We start from the raw sequence: 16,327 nt of genomic DNA, 5'->3' as shown, positions 1-16,327 counted from the left end.
TCGGCCTTCGAGGCTTAGTAACATGTGCTCCAGTTCCTCCAGCTCCCGGGTCTCCCGTTTATTTGTGGGCAATTATATTATGGGCTCCATCACGGAGCACTGTTTTAAACGACTTCCACAAGGTGACAGCCGATTGTACTGAACCTTCGTTTTCTCGAAAATAGAGTTTGGAGTCCACCCTAAGCTCCCTAGCAACTCTCTTATCTTGTAGTGCCCAAGGGTTCAATCTCCACTACACTACTTGGTGACCCCCTCCCACCCACCACCATTAGGAGGGGCGAATGATCGGAGATGCCCCAAGCTAAATAATCTATGCTTTCCACCTGTCTGACCTCCCCCGCCGGGGCAAGAAGGCAGTCTAACCTCGAGAACACCCTCTGTGCCCCCGAGAAATAGGAATATGCACGTGTATGAGGATGGTGTCTTCGCCATAGGTCAGTCAGCCCCAGAATATTTTGGAATCGGGTTAACATTATGGGACCATGGGACCCGGGTCACAGGTGGGTATGGTCGAGGGAGGGATTGCTAACATCGTTAAAGTCTCCCTCTATTATGTGTATGGCAGGGCCGGAGTGTAGTAGGAGCTCAGTTAGTCTATCCAGTGTAGGTACTTGCTGTCGCGGGGCGCATATACACTAATAAGCCAAAACGTCCTGCGGTTCCAAGTTCTCTCCACAGCAACGTATGTCCCATCAGTATCCACCCACTGCCGAGTGACATGAAAGGGAGGAGACTTTTTAATGAGGATTGCAACTCCCCTCGGTGAAACCTGCATGCGCCAGTGCAGTGTATTGTCCCCTTCCCATGAAAGAACAGCTCATGCCTATCAGGTGTGTTTCTTATAAGAATAGGATGTTGGGTTTAAGCCTTGTGAGATAAAGAGATACCAAGCCCCTTTTCATTTTATTTCCTAAGCCGTTGATATTCCATGTCATTACCGTAAACTTTTCTTCTGCCATTGTGAAACAACTCTTGATTTATCACCTGCCTGATTCTCCACCAGAGGCCCGCCCCTTTTGCCCCCTCTCATTTCAACCCAAGTGTGCATGAGAACAAATTGAACAAAACCATTCCCCTCACCGTGTAACAATCTCAACACACAACGTGCAACAGAATCTAAAGTACCCCCACCTCACGCACTTCAGGTATCCACACCTCCCCCCAATTTGTCAACATGACAACTCAGGCATGGGTAAGTCACTAAGAGGTCTGTAGCCCACCCTTCCCCCGAACAATTAACTACACAATAAAAATACAATAACACACAATATACTTTCCTTGCACTGGGCTAGGCCCTGTGAAGCCTTCTAAGCTCTAGGGTAGTCGTAATGTCAGTTGGGGCCACCTGGGCCCGTATTTCAGTCATCCTCGCCATTGCTGGGTAGTTGCTGCAGCTGTGCACCAGCGTCAAGCAGGGTCGGCTCTGGTGCTTCCAGCCGTTGAATACTTTCAAGGAGAGGCTGCTCGCCGTCTGTGTCTTCCGAGTCCTCCCTCTCCGACAGCTCAGGGTGGACAGTGTCATCTAATCTAGCAAAGGTCCGCAGCGGGCGGACCTGCACCACCTCATCTTCAGACTCCGACAGATGTTCCTTCTGATCGTTAGATCTCAACAGCTGCCCCGGAGTGCTCCCGGCTGAATTCCGGATTCTCAAAGTTCGCCTCCATAGTTTCTCTTTGGGCAGTTCTTGGCTTCAACGCACTCACTTTTACAGAAATTAGCCCGAAGCACTGGGTGCCCCACGTCGCAGCTGGGGCCGTTCCTTAATCCAGGACCACGCCTCTCCTGGAGTTTGGAAAAACAGCGTAGAGCCTTGAAAGATGACCTTGAGTTTAGCTGGGAATAGTAACATATATTGGAGCCCAAGTGTCTGCAGTTTCGCCTTGATCGGGTCAAAAGTCCTTCTCTGCTTCTGCACATCACGCAAGTAGTCTGGAAAAACCATCACTCGAGTGTGCTCGTATTGGACTTCCCCCTTCCTTAGCAACTCACGCAATATCAAGTCTCTGTCCTGAAAGTTCGAGTGCTCACATATTTCAAAAATCTTTACCACAATATCCACTAAATCACTAACGGTTTTTACATGACATGCATGACAAGGTCGTGCATTTTTTAATTCTTTTGTCTTTTTCTTTCCAACCCTCTGTAGGATTTTTGCAATTTTAACTGACCAATTAGGTGCTATATAATCTTTATTTTCTGTATTTTTGTTTATTATTGTGAATTATAAAATAATAGAACTTGAGGAGTGGGAGCAATTTTTCTCCTTTAAGGTTCTGAACAAAAGACTTGAGGTACGGCTTGAAATTAGTCGACCGACCAGGGAAACAGTAGGTACTTTACCTCAAGCATTTCCCATTTATCCCCAGATTTTAGCATATCAACTAGGGGAGTGAATAAAAGTATTTTTCCCCACTAGCTAGATAATTTTAACGTTTTTGTCATGTAAATAACCCACTCTACGTCGCCAACTCACATAGGTATGTAGGTGTTTGGGAACATCCTTTTTACAACGTCTCCGTAGGTAGAAGCATGCCCCTGTCTGTAGAAGGCAGGGATGAAACCTCTGATGAAGCATGCCACCAAGGGGCAACCCTTGTGGGTGAGGGCTATTTGAAAGAAATGTTCTCTTTCCAGTCCTACTTAGAGGTTACTCTCCCCTTCTTTTCCTTCTCCAGCAGGAAGGACTCTTTTCTTGGTTATTTTGGAAGATATCACTAACTAGACAGTAATGGGAGTTAATACACATACTGTTGTTCACAGCTGGTCACAGTTAAATATGGCAACCAAGTCAAGGTGGTTTGTGTGCATCGTGCGGGAAAAGACCTGTAGTTTCTAATCTAAAATCTCAGTGGGCAAATTTCCTTTCTGGTAATGTCTTTGTGTAATCTGCTGGTGAGAGGCTCCAGTCCTATTAAAATCTGTTTCTCTCGATAGACCTTCTCTCATTTCAAAAATAACCAAAAAATTACTTGAGTCCACACTAACGTGCATAATTGAACATGCTTATTCCCCCTCCCTCTCAATCTCGCCCCAACTAGAATCCTATGTGCTATTTTTCAAGGTATAAAACACAGTCCAAGACAAAGTTAACACAGCAGTCCTTCAAAAAATGCACAGTTTAAAAACAACATTATAAAGAAGCAAATATGAAGTTTGTCATAGATAAAACATGAAAATCTCTGTAGAGGCATATGTTGGGGTATATGCCAGGGAATGTGTTGGTAGGGGTGTCAAATTAAATAAGGCAAATGATGGGGGCTAAAACAGGAAAATATTTTAAGACACTAAAGCAATACGTAGTTGTAGGTTCCAATACCACTGCTGCCAGCAACATAAGGGGTTTACTCTTTTGTAGTCCCTACACAGAGCTGGGAATTTGTGATGTGGATCTCCCTAGCCACCAAATGTGTATGGTTGCTACTCTCTGATAGACACGTGATGAAGTGGCAGGGTGGGTACACTGTTGGAGGGGGTAGCTGGAGAACTTGTAAAGATAACCAAATCCATTCAATTTGAAAATGTCTGGGTGAGACATGGAGAGTAATCACAGTGTCGCAGGAGAAGAAAATCTGGGCACTAGGCAGGATCAACATTGTTACTTCAGGGAAAGGGTAGCATTAGATGATCATGGCAGGCAATGTATCTATTTATTAATGCAATGCATAGATCCATCTCTGTTCACTATGAATTGTGACAGCTTCAATAACATGACTGACAAAGGCTCTAGGGGTGGCACTTTGTAGTACATGTAAAATAGAACAGGACCCCCTGCTTATTGGATTATGGTTACTGGGGCAGAGCAAGAACTATAATTAAATAACAGTCCCCTGGCAACCTTTCAATACACTCATCAAATCTTCAATCTCTCAGGAGGAACGTGGCTTACTAAGGTACGGGGACGTATCATGGGCTGGATTGGGAGGAGGGATAGGCGGATGGTTTAATAGCCGGGTCCCTCTCTATTCGGTCCTCCTCTACCCTGCCCTGGACACCATCACTTTCTTTTAGATGTGTATCACAGTGTGCAGCGTCCCTTCACTCACTTCCCCTCGACTGCGAAATCAGCCATACCCTTACACATGATCTCCTTTCCTCTTTTCTCCCCAACACCACGGTGTTCCCCGGAACCAGACGACCTCGACAGTGGAAAGAAGATAGGACTGTGACCCGAAGGGGACTGACCTCAAGAGACAAGAAAGAAGAAGCCCCTCACTTTCCTACCATTCTGGCTTCTAGAAGGAGGCGTGCCTTAAGTGCAATAAATCCTTCATTACACCGACTTGGTTTCCATCAAGTTCTTCCTACCCCGCAGCAAGTAGCTTTTTTAAACCAAATCTATGTTTTTTCCACCAAATTGAATCTCTGGCTTTTGCATTACATCAAATCAAATATGAGACCTTTACATCAAATCTGCACGAGTTTCATTGACAAACCACCGCCTTGTTCAGGCTTGCCACAGAAAGAGACCCCTGGAAACTTTTCAACCTATAAAAAAATAACAAAACCTTAATAGATTGCACATATATAGTCAACATAATTCTAATAGTTAATGCACCAGGTGCTTGTGCTCCACCATGTCCTCCACTCGTCATTCCACTTCCATGAGTGTAATCAATGATACCATATATCCCATAGAAATGTTCACTATCATCTTAAGTGTCTTTATTTCTTTAGTTGCATGCCATCCTGCTTCCTTATAGCCCATTCTTGTTTTATTTTATTTAATTTCCCATGATTCCCTCTGTAGGGTGGGAACTAAACACATGTTCCTACTCTAATTGGTGGATCTGCCAAACTTCAGCCCAAAGTGGGCAAAAAGCTCCAAAATAAGTTAAGACCAAATAGAGCCCTACCAGCTATATAGACCAGGAGAATACATTTTAAGATAAGACATCCTAAACTTAAGGTATTACTCATTAAGTTAAACTCAATTTGTTATACCTAGTAAGGTGTCCCAGGTAAGATGGTACTATGACAATACCAAATGGTCTCTCTGTTCTCCAGGGCCAAGCCAGAATCCTTATCAAATCTCTTTGGTCCGTATTTTTTAGAGACTGTAAATATAAAAGACAAAGCCATCCAAATGAATAGTGCTGTGAGGCCAGTGTTCTCTTCCATTCTATCTCCATATTCACAAACCAGCAGGATCTATCTGCCTAACTCCTATAGTACAAAATGGCAATCCTCATTCGCACGAGTCTCCAGTCCACTAGATGCGCGATTGTGAACTTCTTATTAGATCTTCCAAAGCTCTCCCATCCATTATGTATACCTAGATGTTTGAAGATTTTCCAGAGAAAGCAGAGCCCACTCCATTTTCTCTGCATTATTCAGTAAAGCATAGAAAGAAGGAACAAAGTAGGGAATCAAAGGGTGATGTACATTTTGCACTAATTGATGCATCTCTTAAGAGCAAGTGGAGCACGAAAAGATATTAATAAGAAGCACTGGAATTGTGCCTCAGAGAAGCACTGGGAGGTTTGGCTCACAAGACGACTAGGTGTTCAGGGAGCACTGGGTCATACCCAGTGCAGGTTGACATGGTTATGTGCACATGGGGATCAGGGTTATGTGAAGCTAGAGATGTTGATAGATGAGCAATGGGGCACCCCGCGAGTACAAATGAGGAAAGCCCATGAGGAGTCCTTTGCTATGTTTCATATCTGCAGTCCTGGGGTTTTTAAGCATGCTGTTATAATAATAATCTCAGTAAACTGCAAAGGGTTCCGTACATTGCTTATACTTGCCTAATGAATATATCACACTGACCGTGTACTCTCTCCACTGGCTGCCAGTTAGAGGGATTGCAAACCAAAACTCTGTGCACAGTCTGCAAATCTCTCAATAGCAGAGTTCTACACCAGCTAATCAATCTTCTAGGCTTTGCCGCCAATCTTAACTCTTTGTCAAACTCCTACTGAGGCTCAAAAGATTTGCCAACCGATTCTTCCATGAAAATGTTTTGTCCTCTAGAACAAATTTCACACTTCAGCTAAGACATGGGGAGGATTTCCTAAAGATATTGAAATGCTAGGAGATGGACTGCTTCTAACCAATCTATAGTCAGGTCCCAGCTCTCCAGGCACTGAATTAAAAACCTTAGCTTCTAAGTCACGACAAATTAAGCAACAACACTCAACCATACTGTTAACCAAATTTTGCATGGCTGACCCCCATATACATAACTCTACTCCTCCAAGGCTTCTCGATCTTGTGCAACACAAGAGTTGAATACAAGGATCCTCTGCTGAACACCACATATTGTCTTAAATTCAAATCTGCCTGATTCACACATCAAATTATACAACGATCCTTTCTACCCTCTTGAACTACGCTACAACCCTTTACCTCATGGCCCTCAGAAAAGGCTGTATTGGAGAATGCATAACTCCATCAAACTCTAAAGAATGCAAGAGCTCTATTGGCTGAAAATAATGCCTGTCCACGTTGGGGTGGATGTTTATTTTGCTCAAAATATGTTCTTGCCTGTACATACACTGCTCTCCAGATGCATAAAGTCCCATTCAATAAATGATTATAATGGGGATGTGAGAAGGAATAGATTCATGCTTAACATGGTTGCCTTAAGGCAAAGCATTATCTAACTAGCATGATTTAAATGAAGACCATATTTCTTTTCTATCTTCACCAAACCATTGATCATAGCAACTAACAAATATTTCATTTTGGAAGCATGACCGTGGCATCTCAAGAAACATCAAAGTCACATCTTCACTTCTTGCATCACAGCCAATATTGCTTTCATTAAGGTTTCATCACATACAAAAGTCACTTTGCAATGTTCATAAAGCCAAACCTTAAACAGCCCGTGGAAGACTGAATGAATTAATTAGAAAAATATGCGGTGGAAACAGCTGCCACATGGGGCGTCATGGAGCTGAGTGGAAGGCAAAAGTACAGCAACCAAACCTAGACTAAAGCAACCAAAATCAGACTAATGCAAATGGACAGACACCGAAAAGAAGTTAGTTTAGAAATTGCTAAGGCACTCACTTTTAGAGCTTGGTACTGATAAAGATTCGATTGTGGAATTAGGTTGTAGTTCACGATAGACAGTATGGCTGATTCTTAGGTTACGTCAAGGATTGTACATGCCGAGGCATTGTTAATGTTAATGTTATTTTGGAATTTGTAGAGCGCGAAACTGTCGCTCCGAAAGGAGCATCCTGGCGCTATGGAGAGGGGGATTCAACAGAGGTGAGATCTGAATGGCAGCCAATACATAAGCCTCTGACAGATTGAAAAGCCAGGTTTTAAGTTGGTTACGAAATGGAGCTTCTCGATCAGGTAGCCTTAGCTCCTTTGGCATCCCATTCCAAGCCTTAGAAGCCAGGACGCTGAGGGGTTTTCCTCCTTTAGTTTTGTAATGAAAAACGGGGATGCTAAATTGCCGACTGCTGATCTAAGAGCTCTGGTGGGACAGTAGCGTGAGTATCTTTTTGAGAGATACTTGGGGCCGATGTTATTTAATGCTCTGAAGGCGGTCAATAACATTTTGAAAAGAATCCTTTTATGTAGGGGAAGCTAGTCTAGCTTCCTAAGGGCCGCAGAGGCCGACGAATTTCTGGGCAGTTTCAGTACCAGGCGAGCCGCTGCATGTTGGACACTTTGCAGTTTTTGTAATGCCATTTTTTTTACTCCGGCCATTAAACCATTACAATAGTCTAGGCGGGAAAGTATGAGGGCCACAGCCACAGACTTTCTTGACTCAATAGGGAGGAAGTCAAAAAACAATTTCAATGATTTGATGATATTAAAACAACTACCTGCTAGACTCCCCCCGCTGAATTTGGGGGCGGGGAGGCTCCCCTGGGCCACCATTCATTGGGGCTGAAGTTGACATTTTCCCCAATGAGATAAATAACGGTGATGGATCAAGCCCTGATCTTTGGACTGGGTAAGAGTGGTCTGCTTAATTCAGACACTCTGTTCATCACCACACCCTTGTCTGAATCGTTTTTGGCCACTATAGGTGTGGCAGGGTATACTCAGACATGAGTCCCTTTCTCACTGCACCATCAGGATCCAAGCAGGCCGGGCCAAAGACGGCTGAAATGCCAGAAACCGGTCCCCGGTAGCTTGTCTCCTTTCTGGTGAAGAATTGGCTTGGTAGTTTAGTCTGCCCTGTTCCCATGATGCACTGGGCCAGGGACAGACTGATTTGCATATAGCCAGGTTCTGAGCTGGGATGGTGCAGTGAGATAAATAACGGTGATGGATCAAGCCCTGATCTTTGGACTGGGTAAGAGTGGTCTGCTTAATTCAGACACTCTGTTCATCACCACCCCCTTTTCTGAATCGTTTTTGGCCACTATAGGTGTGGCAGGGTATACTCAGACATGAGTCCCTTTCTCACTGCACCATCAGGATTCAAGCAAGCCGGGCCGAAGACGGCTGAAATGCCAGAAACCGGTCCGCGGTAGCTTGTCTCCTTTCTGGTGAAGAATTGGCTTGGTAGTTTAGTCTGCCCTGTTCCCATGATGCACTGGGCCAGGGACAGACTGATTTGCATATAGCCAGGTTCTGAGCTGGGATGGTGCAGTGAGATAAATAACGGTGATGGATCAAGCCCTGATCTTTGGACTGGGTAAGAGTGGTCTGCTTAATTCAGACACTCTGTTCATCACCACCCCCTTTTCTGAATCATTTTTCCCAATGGGCAGTATCTCAGTTTTTCCAGAATTGCATTTAAGACAATTGTCATTCATCCATTGGAAAACGTCAGTAAGACAGTTCTGGAAGTTTTGTTCAGCTAATCTGACGTTTTTGTCCAGAGATACAATCAATTGGGTATCATCAGCATATGATGTTACCATTATCCCGTAGGATTCAATTAAATAGATGAGGGGCACCATATAAATATTAAAGAGTAAGGGACTCAAGATGGAACCTTGCGGAACTCCTGAGGTGACACTTTTCTCCTTTGAGCGAAAAGGCCCTAAGGCGATGGTTTGAGTTCTCTCTGACAGGAAAGATCTGTTATTCCACTTGGTCTCAGCTTGTCAAGGAGGATCTTGTGGGAGATGGTATTGAACGCCGCCGATAAATCAAGAAGAATCAGGACGGCGTTCTTCCCATCATCCTGACCTTTTTAATGGCATCCGTTAGTTCCATAAGGGCCGTCTCCGTAGAGTGTTTCGGACGGAAACCGGATTGATGAGAGTGTAGAATATTGTGTGTCTCCACAAAGTTCAACAACTCTTGATGGACCATGTACCTGGTAATTTTACCAAGGACTGGGAGCAGGGATATGGGACGAAGATTGGAAAGATCTGAAAGGCTTTTGGTTTGCTTTTTTATCAGAGGTTTGACTATAGCTTTTTTCCAATCCGGAGGAACGGTCCCTGAACTAAGTGATTCGTTCACTATTTGATTTATTATGGGGTTCACAACCTCAACTATATGGTGAAGAATGTAGGGGGGGCAGGCATCAGAGGGAAAGCCCGATTTACAGGCCATAATGACCTCATGGGTTTGTGCGAGGGTAACTGTTTTAAACCTGCCAATGGTATGCAGTGGGAAGGGGACGGAGCCACTTGTATTCCCTCCGATGGAGTACGCAATGGGTAAAAAGTCATCCTGTAATCGTTTTATTTTGTCATCTAAGTAATGGGCGATCTGGTCGCAGAGGCTTTGAGATGGAGGGATTTCTTGTTTCAAAATTGTCGGGTGAGTAAATGATTTAACTATAGAGAAGACGGTTTTCTGTCTTTGCTGGGCATCCTGAATGAGTTTTGTTTAGTAGTCCCTTTTAGCGGTTTTGATGTTTGCAAAGTACGTATTCCTATATTTTATGTAAAGGCTTTGTGCAATTGGGTCATAATTCTTTATCCAGTTTCTTTCACCTTTTCTAGACTGAAGGTGAGCTTCTGCTAGGACCTTCGTATACCACGGAGCATTTATCTTTTTGGATTTCTCCTTGTTTTTGGCAGGAAGTTTAGGTGGGGCAAGATTATTGGTTGCAAGCTGCATCCAAGTATGGAACATTTTAGAGTCTTGCACCACATCACCGGAAAGGCTAGGGACCTGTGACTCGGCTGAAGCCTTAAGCTGACTATTTTTCGCGATCAAGGCCCAGTTTTGACTGATGGAGGAAGACGGAATAGTTTTGACCATTTTCTGTATGTGATCCGTATATACCTCAAACGGAATGAAACAGTGGTCAGTCCATATTTGAGGGATAGGAGATTGAGGAACTATAGCGGAAAATTAGAACACATCCCATCAAGCGTATGACCAGCTTGATGGGTCATATTAATTACTTTTTGAGACAAACCAAATATTTCAAGTGTCTGGAGGAAGTTAGAAGTCTGTGGATTTGATTTGGCTTTTAGTTGTAGATTAAAATCTCCAAGGAGTGTAAAGTAGGGGTAACTCACGAGCAGCTGTCCTAGTGCTTCACCCAAAGAGTCAAGAAAAACCATCGGACTGCCTGGAGGACGGTATATTAGCCTTCCTGTATAAGACAAGGAGGCGTTAATCCTGATAGAGAAGCCCATACTTTCTGCACATTTAAGATGGGTAAGACTGAAAGTATGGCACTTCAGAGCATTTCTAATCATTATAGCAACAGCGCCTCCTCTGCCCTTCCGTCTGTCCGCCCTGAAAATATTATAATTAGGTGGTATAGCAATGAACAGATCAGGATTACTCCCCTCATTTAGCCAAGTCTCGGTTACAAAAAGGAAATCGAGTTTGTGTGCACAAATCAATTCCCTAATGTCCTCACTATGGCTACCCAAAGATCGAGCATTTATAAGTCCTCCTTTGAGGGTGGACTGACCGCAAGGAGTAGTGTAAACCTGAGATGGAGTCTCCGGTGGAGACGCGAGATTAGTCCAGGAACATAATCTACAAGAAAATTGGCCCCAAACGTGTTCCATATGTATTCGGCCGGGACACTTCTTTTGCTGGCCAAGCTCCCTAAGGTTATCGGCTGTGTAAACAACCAGGGGGCGATTTTGGGCAGCAATTCCTGCACCTGTCCCGATCTTGGCGCGGACGGGTGCAGACGGGCTTGCCTTTGGTGCGCCGCCGGCGCGCCCACTGCGTGGTCGCCACATAGTGGGTTAAGTAAAAAGCAGGAAGTGTAGGGGGGGAGCCAAAAGTCAGGAACCACCCTGAAAACTAGACACTAGAGCGCTAATCTTCGGGCGGGTCAGGATAATGGTCTTGACACCGCGTTAGCGCTCTAGGTACAATATCCCTACAAATTAGCTTAGGTTAAAGTGCGCAATTTCCAAATTCACCACATTAACAAATCCCACAAATATTAAAAAGAGATTCTGGTCACATTAAAAACAACGAGCTGTGCTAGTTAAAACTTAGCAGTGCCTGTCTGTGCAAAATGACAAGCACGCCACGGGAACTCTCGATTCTAACCTGTGCAAGCGCTGCATCCCGTTGTAAATAGAAGCAGGAAGTGTAGGGGGGGAGCCAAAAGTCAGGAACCACCCTGAACACTAGACAGTTGGTCGCTCAGAAAACAAATCGTGCAGGGTAGGATCTCAGACAACTGAATGGTCCTTTAATTTAACCGTGCTATATCTCTAGAGAGAGTTGTCCCTCTACAGACCTCACAGGTTAAGAATTCAGACAGAAGGTCTATACTTTGGGTTACATCGATATTACTGTCGAAACGGACAGAAGATCTAGCCCACATGTTGGCTCTATGATTCAGCAGCACTATCCCTCAGGTTACAATTATTTTACAGGCTGCGAGTAAAGAAGCATCCTTAAGATAAAAACAATCTTACGGCCTCAGCTGATGCCCCTAGATCAGTGTAAAGGGTGGTATGTCAGAACTAAGGCTGTCTGTAACTAGGCCAGAAAAGGTTTTACGCTGCCATACCATAAAAAATAATAATGCACATATAAACAGTATACGACAGGGAACCTACCGTCTAACAAGGAAGTGATTGCTACTTGCAGATTCTGAACTCATGTTAACTTGTGCGAACAAACTCGCTGCATTAGACTGGTAAATATAACCTGTATTTATTCAGTAACATCAGACAACTCCTGATGCTTAAAATGTATTTTAAATCTCCTCGAGCATATGAATTTTCTTGATCCTGCCATCGAGGCAGCAGTGCGTTTCATATTAGGTTAAAGCAACGTACAACAGAAATAATATTCCAGCAATGACGATCATAGAGTACAATTTCAACTAAGGAACATACATCTCCCTTGGGGTGTAGTTAAAAACAAATATATGAGATGTATAAACCAGTTTCATATAAAAGAAATGTTACAAAAAAATCTAAGCTTGCATTATCGGTATGCCTTCTCCAACCAATAGAGCACTATTATTGTCCAGTGTTGTTTAATGAGAAGAGTATAGTCGGATCGCTTGAAGCAGTGCGTGACCAGGGAGGTGACCTACCTGTTGGCTCCGGTGACCACCACAACCTTGGCCATGACGATATAATGCGGCGATGATCAGAACCGTGATGATTTCTTAGCTCCACTGTCAAAGTACAGCCACAGAAACCAAACGAGGTGTACCCTAGCTAAAGGACAGCCTCTGGGGCGGGGCCAGTTTCACCGGTAGTCACGACAGGTCAGGCAAAATGCCATTCTTTCAAACAAACATAGACTCAGGCGGCCATGTTGTAGTCAGGCAAAGCCGTCGATTCAATCTGTTCCAGAGATCGCGGAGCCTTCGCAAGTCCTCCACATGAAGCTCTTTGATTCTCTGGGGTGGGCGGGGGAATGGGCGGGCCCTGAGCGACGCCTAGACCTAGCACGCGCTCATCTGGTGTTAGTGGGTTGTGGTGGGCTCATGGGCGGCCTTTGAGACGTGAGCCAATAGGAAAGCTGCGCGGTGAAGCTTTTGATCTTCCTGTTTTTTTGTATTTTTTTTTGTTGTTGCATATTTTTATAGCGCGAAGTCGACCCTTCTTGGAGTACTTCACATAAGCACAGTATTTACATTGGTTTCTGAATATGGGCGGTGAGATCACTTATGCGGAAGCAAAAGCAGCACGAGGACTATTCTGCTGAGGTATATGAAAGTAAGCTAACACTACATTTAGCCAGCGTGAGTTTATAAAATTTATGGTTGAATGCAAATTCTTTTTTACAGCAAATGTACTGGAAAAAGTGATCGTAAGCAGCTGTTGTTTCTACGTTTCGGTATGTCCTCCAATAACCAGTGGTTGAAATGGAATATTAGAATACTCTCTAATTAAAAGTATTATGTCTCCCTTGAGAAGTGGAGATACTCTCCCTCCCAAAATAAAACAAGCATTGTAAGTGCTTAGCCATGCAACAGTTGATGTTGTTGCACCAAGGATATTGTGTTGCATAACTAAATACTTATAAGGTCCCAAAAGCGAAACCTATTGGCTATGCCAATGCTAGTTTTTCTTCTAGGCAGTCAAGCTTAGTTGCATGGCCCGTCAGGGATTGGCCATAACCTCCCTCTTGTTCAAGGGGGCATGCCAGATTTAGTGGGACCAATCAGATTCTCATGCTAGATTTCCACCTCCGCACGAACAATACACAACTAAACATTCAGTTTGGGGCGGGAAACAAGTCTAGGGCCGCTCTCAGCACCTGTTTAAACAAATGTATCACTATGCAAGAAGGCATGCTTGCTGTATGTGGAAGCACAATAGAGATATTGTATCTAATGTTGGCCAACACTTCTCCACTGACATTTTCCTGACGGGGCCGCACGACAAACAGTTCTTACATAAAAGTATGTGCATCAAGAATATATAAACTATGGTTGGAGTTTAGGACTATCTACACAGCCACACGGAAGCCCTCAGCAGCCTAGAAAGATTTCCAGCAGTTACCAATGCATATGAATCCGCCTCAGGATAGGCTAATTCACTTAAATTCCCTTAAGTCTACTCATAAGCACTTCTCTAGCTTTCCAGGGTGTTCTGCTGTTGAATTCTCTGCTTCTTCCATCCAGGTTATTGAAAATCAACTTTGTTTTAGAAGACAGTGAAAACTTGGCTATTCGAGACTGCTCAAGGCTAGATACTCTGTTGTTGGAGGATCTTTGCCGCCGTACCCCGTGTGGTAAAGTGCTCTTTCCGCTGCATACGTTGCAGCTTGTAGGTGAGTAATTACATAACAGGGTGCACCTGTGGGTGTATTAGAACATATCCTTGTCGAAGGGGTCTCCACCTCCTAGTGAACGGCCTGAGAAAGAGCGCTTTGCAGCTCTCAGAGTGTTTACATGATGCAGCATAGGTGTTCCAAGGTAAGGCCTTTGTGTATTCTTCACTTAGGTCCACTCTGCGCTTGGAGGAGATCCTCTAGAAAGAGGTCAGAATATGTGAAGTTCCTCATTCTAGGGTAGTTGGGGACAAAAAACACTGCTTGGAAGAGGTGAAGCTAATCTGAAGATTGTGTGGTGCAAGTTTATATAGTAATCTAGGTATCCATGTGGACGTGTTGTAGAATGTGGCATGTGTATGTTTTTGATGCGAAGGGCATCAGCAGAACGTCAGACTATGGCGGAGTGGATGGTGCTTCTGCAGTAACTGCATTTGCACAGGTAAGGGACCCCGATAGCCTCTTGGGTATGAACTATCACAATGACAACACAGTTTCCTTTTGTCCATCAGAGGTAACCGCAGAACTGGCAGTACCACTGGTTGCACATGATCTGTACGCACATTTTTAGGTCTCGCTATTCGATGCGCATGCGCATCGAGCTTGCGAGGATATAGGGCTTTAACCAGAGTTAAACTAACTGGGCGATTTGGTGCTGTGCCCGTGGCTTTTAGGTCAATGCGCAAGCGCATTGACCTAAAATGCGCGTGCACAGCACCAAATCGCCAGCCATCTGTTCCCCAGCTTGGATCTCCTGGCTTCTCCTCCCCTAATTATCCGCACATCAAATGCTGCTCCCGCCCCCTGCTTCACACTTCAAACGAATGCTACCTAGAGCATTTCCCGCCCGGCCGCTTTTAATTTCATTTCGCAAGCAGTTCCCCCTCCTCCCTCTCCTCCCTCTCCTGACTTTCTCCTGCCTGCCACACCAATCCAAACTGAGGCGCTGCTGCTCCAGTCCCTGTATTACTCCCACTCATCTCTGATTAGGAATAAAAGACTGTTGGTTAAAAACAGTTTCAAGATAAAAATGGTTTCCCATTACTTTTGCAGAATGTTCTGCATTTCCTTAACCGCCTCCAACTCTCAGACTTTCACATGCACATACCACTTTGCTGATACTGACCGAGACATGCGCTTTATAAGCAGGAAATAGAATTCTACAGGAAACAATACTACCGAAGACCATTCGAGGGTGTGAGCTCAATGCCACCGAAGAGTACGTACAAGTATTGTACTTAAAGTTCAGTCAACTACCCTTGATGCACGGACAACCTTTGAAGAAAGTGAAAAGCATGTACCCTCACCCTCAACCTCACTCACCCTCAACCCCTCACCCTCACTCACCCTCAACCCTCACCCTCACTCACCCTCACCCTCACTCACACTCACTCACCCTCACCCTCACTCACCCTCAACCCCTCACCCTCACTCACCCTCACCCTCACCCACCCTCACCTTCAACCCCTCACCCTCACTCACCCTCAACCCCTCACCCTCACTCAACCCCTCACCCTCAACCCCTCACTCACCCTCACTCTCACTCACCCTCAACCCCTCACCCTCACTCACCCTCACCCACCCTCACTCACCCTCACCCTCACTCACCCTCAACCCCTCACACTCACTCACCCTCAACCCCTCACCCTCACTCACCCTCAACCCCTCACCCTCACTCACCCTCAACCCCTCACCCTCAACCCCTCACCCTCACTCACCCTCAACCCCTCACCGACCCTCACTCACCCTCACTCACCCTCACCCTCACTCACCCTCACCCTCACCCTCACTCACCCTCACTCACCCTCAACCCCTCACCCTCACTCACCCTCATTCACCCTCACTCACCCTCACCCTCACTCACCCTCAACCCCTCACCCTCACTCACCCTCAACCCCTCACCCTCACTCACCCTCAACCCTCACCCTCAACCCCTCACTCACCCTCACTCTCACTCACCCTCAACCCCTCACCCTCACTCACCCTCAACCCCTCACCCTCACTCACCCTCAACCCCTCACCCTCACTCACCCTCAACCCCTCACCCTCACTCACCCTCAACCCCTCACCCTCACTCACCCTCACCCTCACTCACCCTCAACCCCTCACCCTCACTCACCCTCAACCCCTCACCCTCACTCACCCTCACCCACCCTCAACCCCTCACCCTCACTCACCCTCACTCACCCTCACCCTCTCTTACCCTCACTCACCCTCAACCCCTCACCC

General features: G+C 45.3%; 1 protein-coding gene across 3 annotated transcripts in view; it reads right to left on the bottom strand.

Moving 5' to 3' along the window:
- Window positions 1-12,546, bottom strand: part of LOC147747949 (3-keto-steroid reductase/17-beta-hydroxysteroid dehydrogenase 7-like) — a 127,904-nt gene extending 115,358 nt beyond the window's left edge. For all 3 annotated transcript variants that reach the window (XR_015308478.1, XR_015308479.1, XM_086957133.1), the window contains exon 1: window positions 12,408-12,546. Coding sequence is in view for 1 of the 3 variants with exons in the window: in XM_086957133.1 (XP_086813259.1) it covers window positions 12,408-12,442 (35 nt within the window). In the remaining 2 variants the exon portion in view is untranslated. The remainder of the gene's footprint in view (window positions 1-12,407) is intronic.
- Between the last annotated feature and the right edge of the window lie 3,781 nt (window positions 12,547-16,327).

The sequence above is a fragment of the Lissotriton vulgaris genome, chromosome 1_1 (assembly GCF_964263255.1).
Source record: "Lissotriton vulgaris chromosome 1_1, aLisVul1.2, whole genome shotgun sequence".
In the NCBI taxonomy this organism is placed as follows: Eukaryota; Metazoa; Chordata; class Amphibia; order Caudata; family Salamandridae; genus Lissotriton; species Lissotriton vulgaris.
Note: the sequence above shows the minus strand (reverse complement) of the source record. Positions and strands in the feature narration are given on the sequence as shown.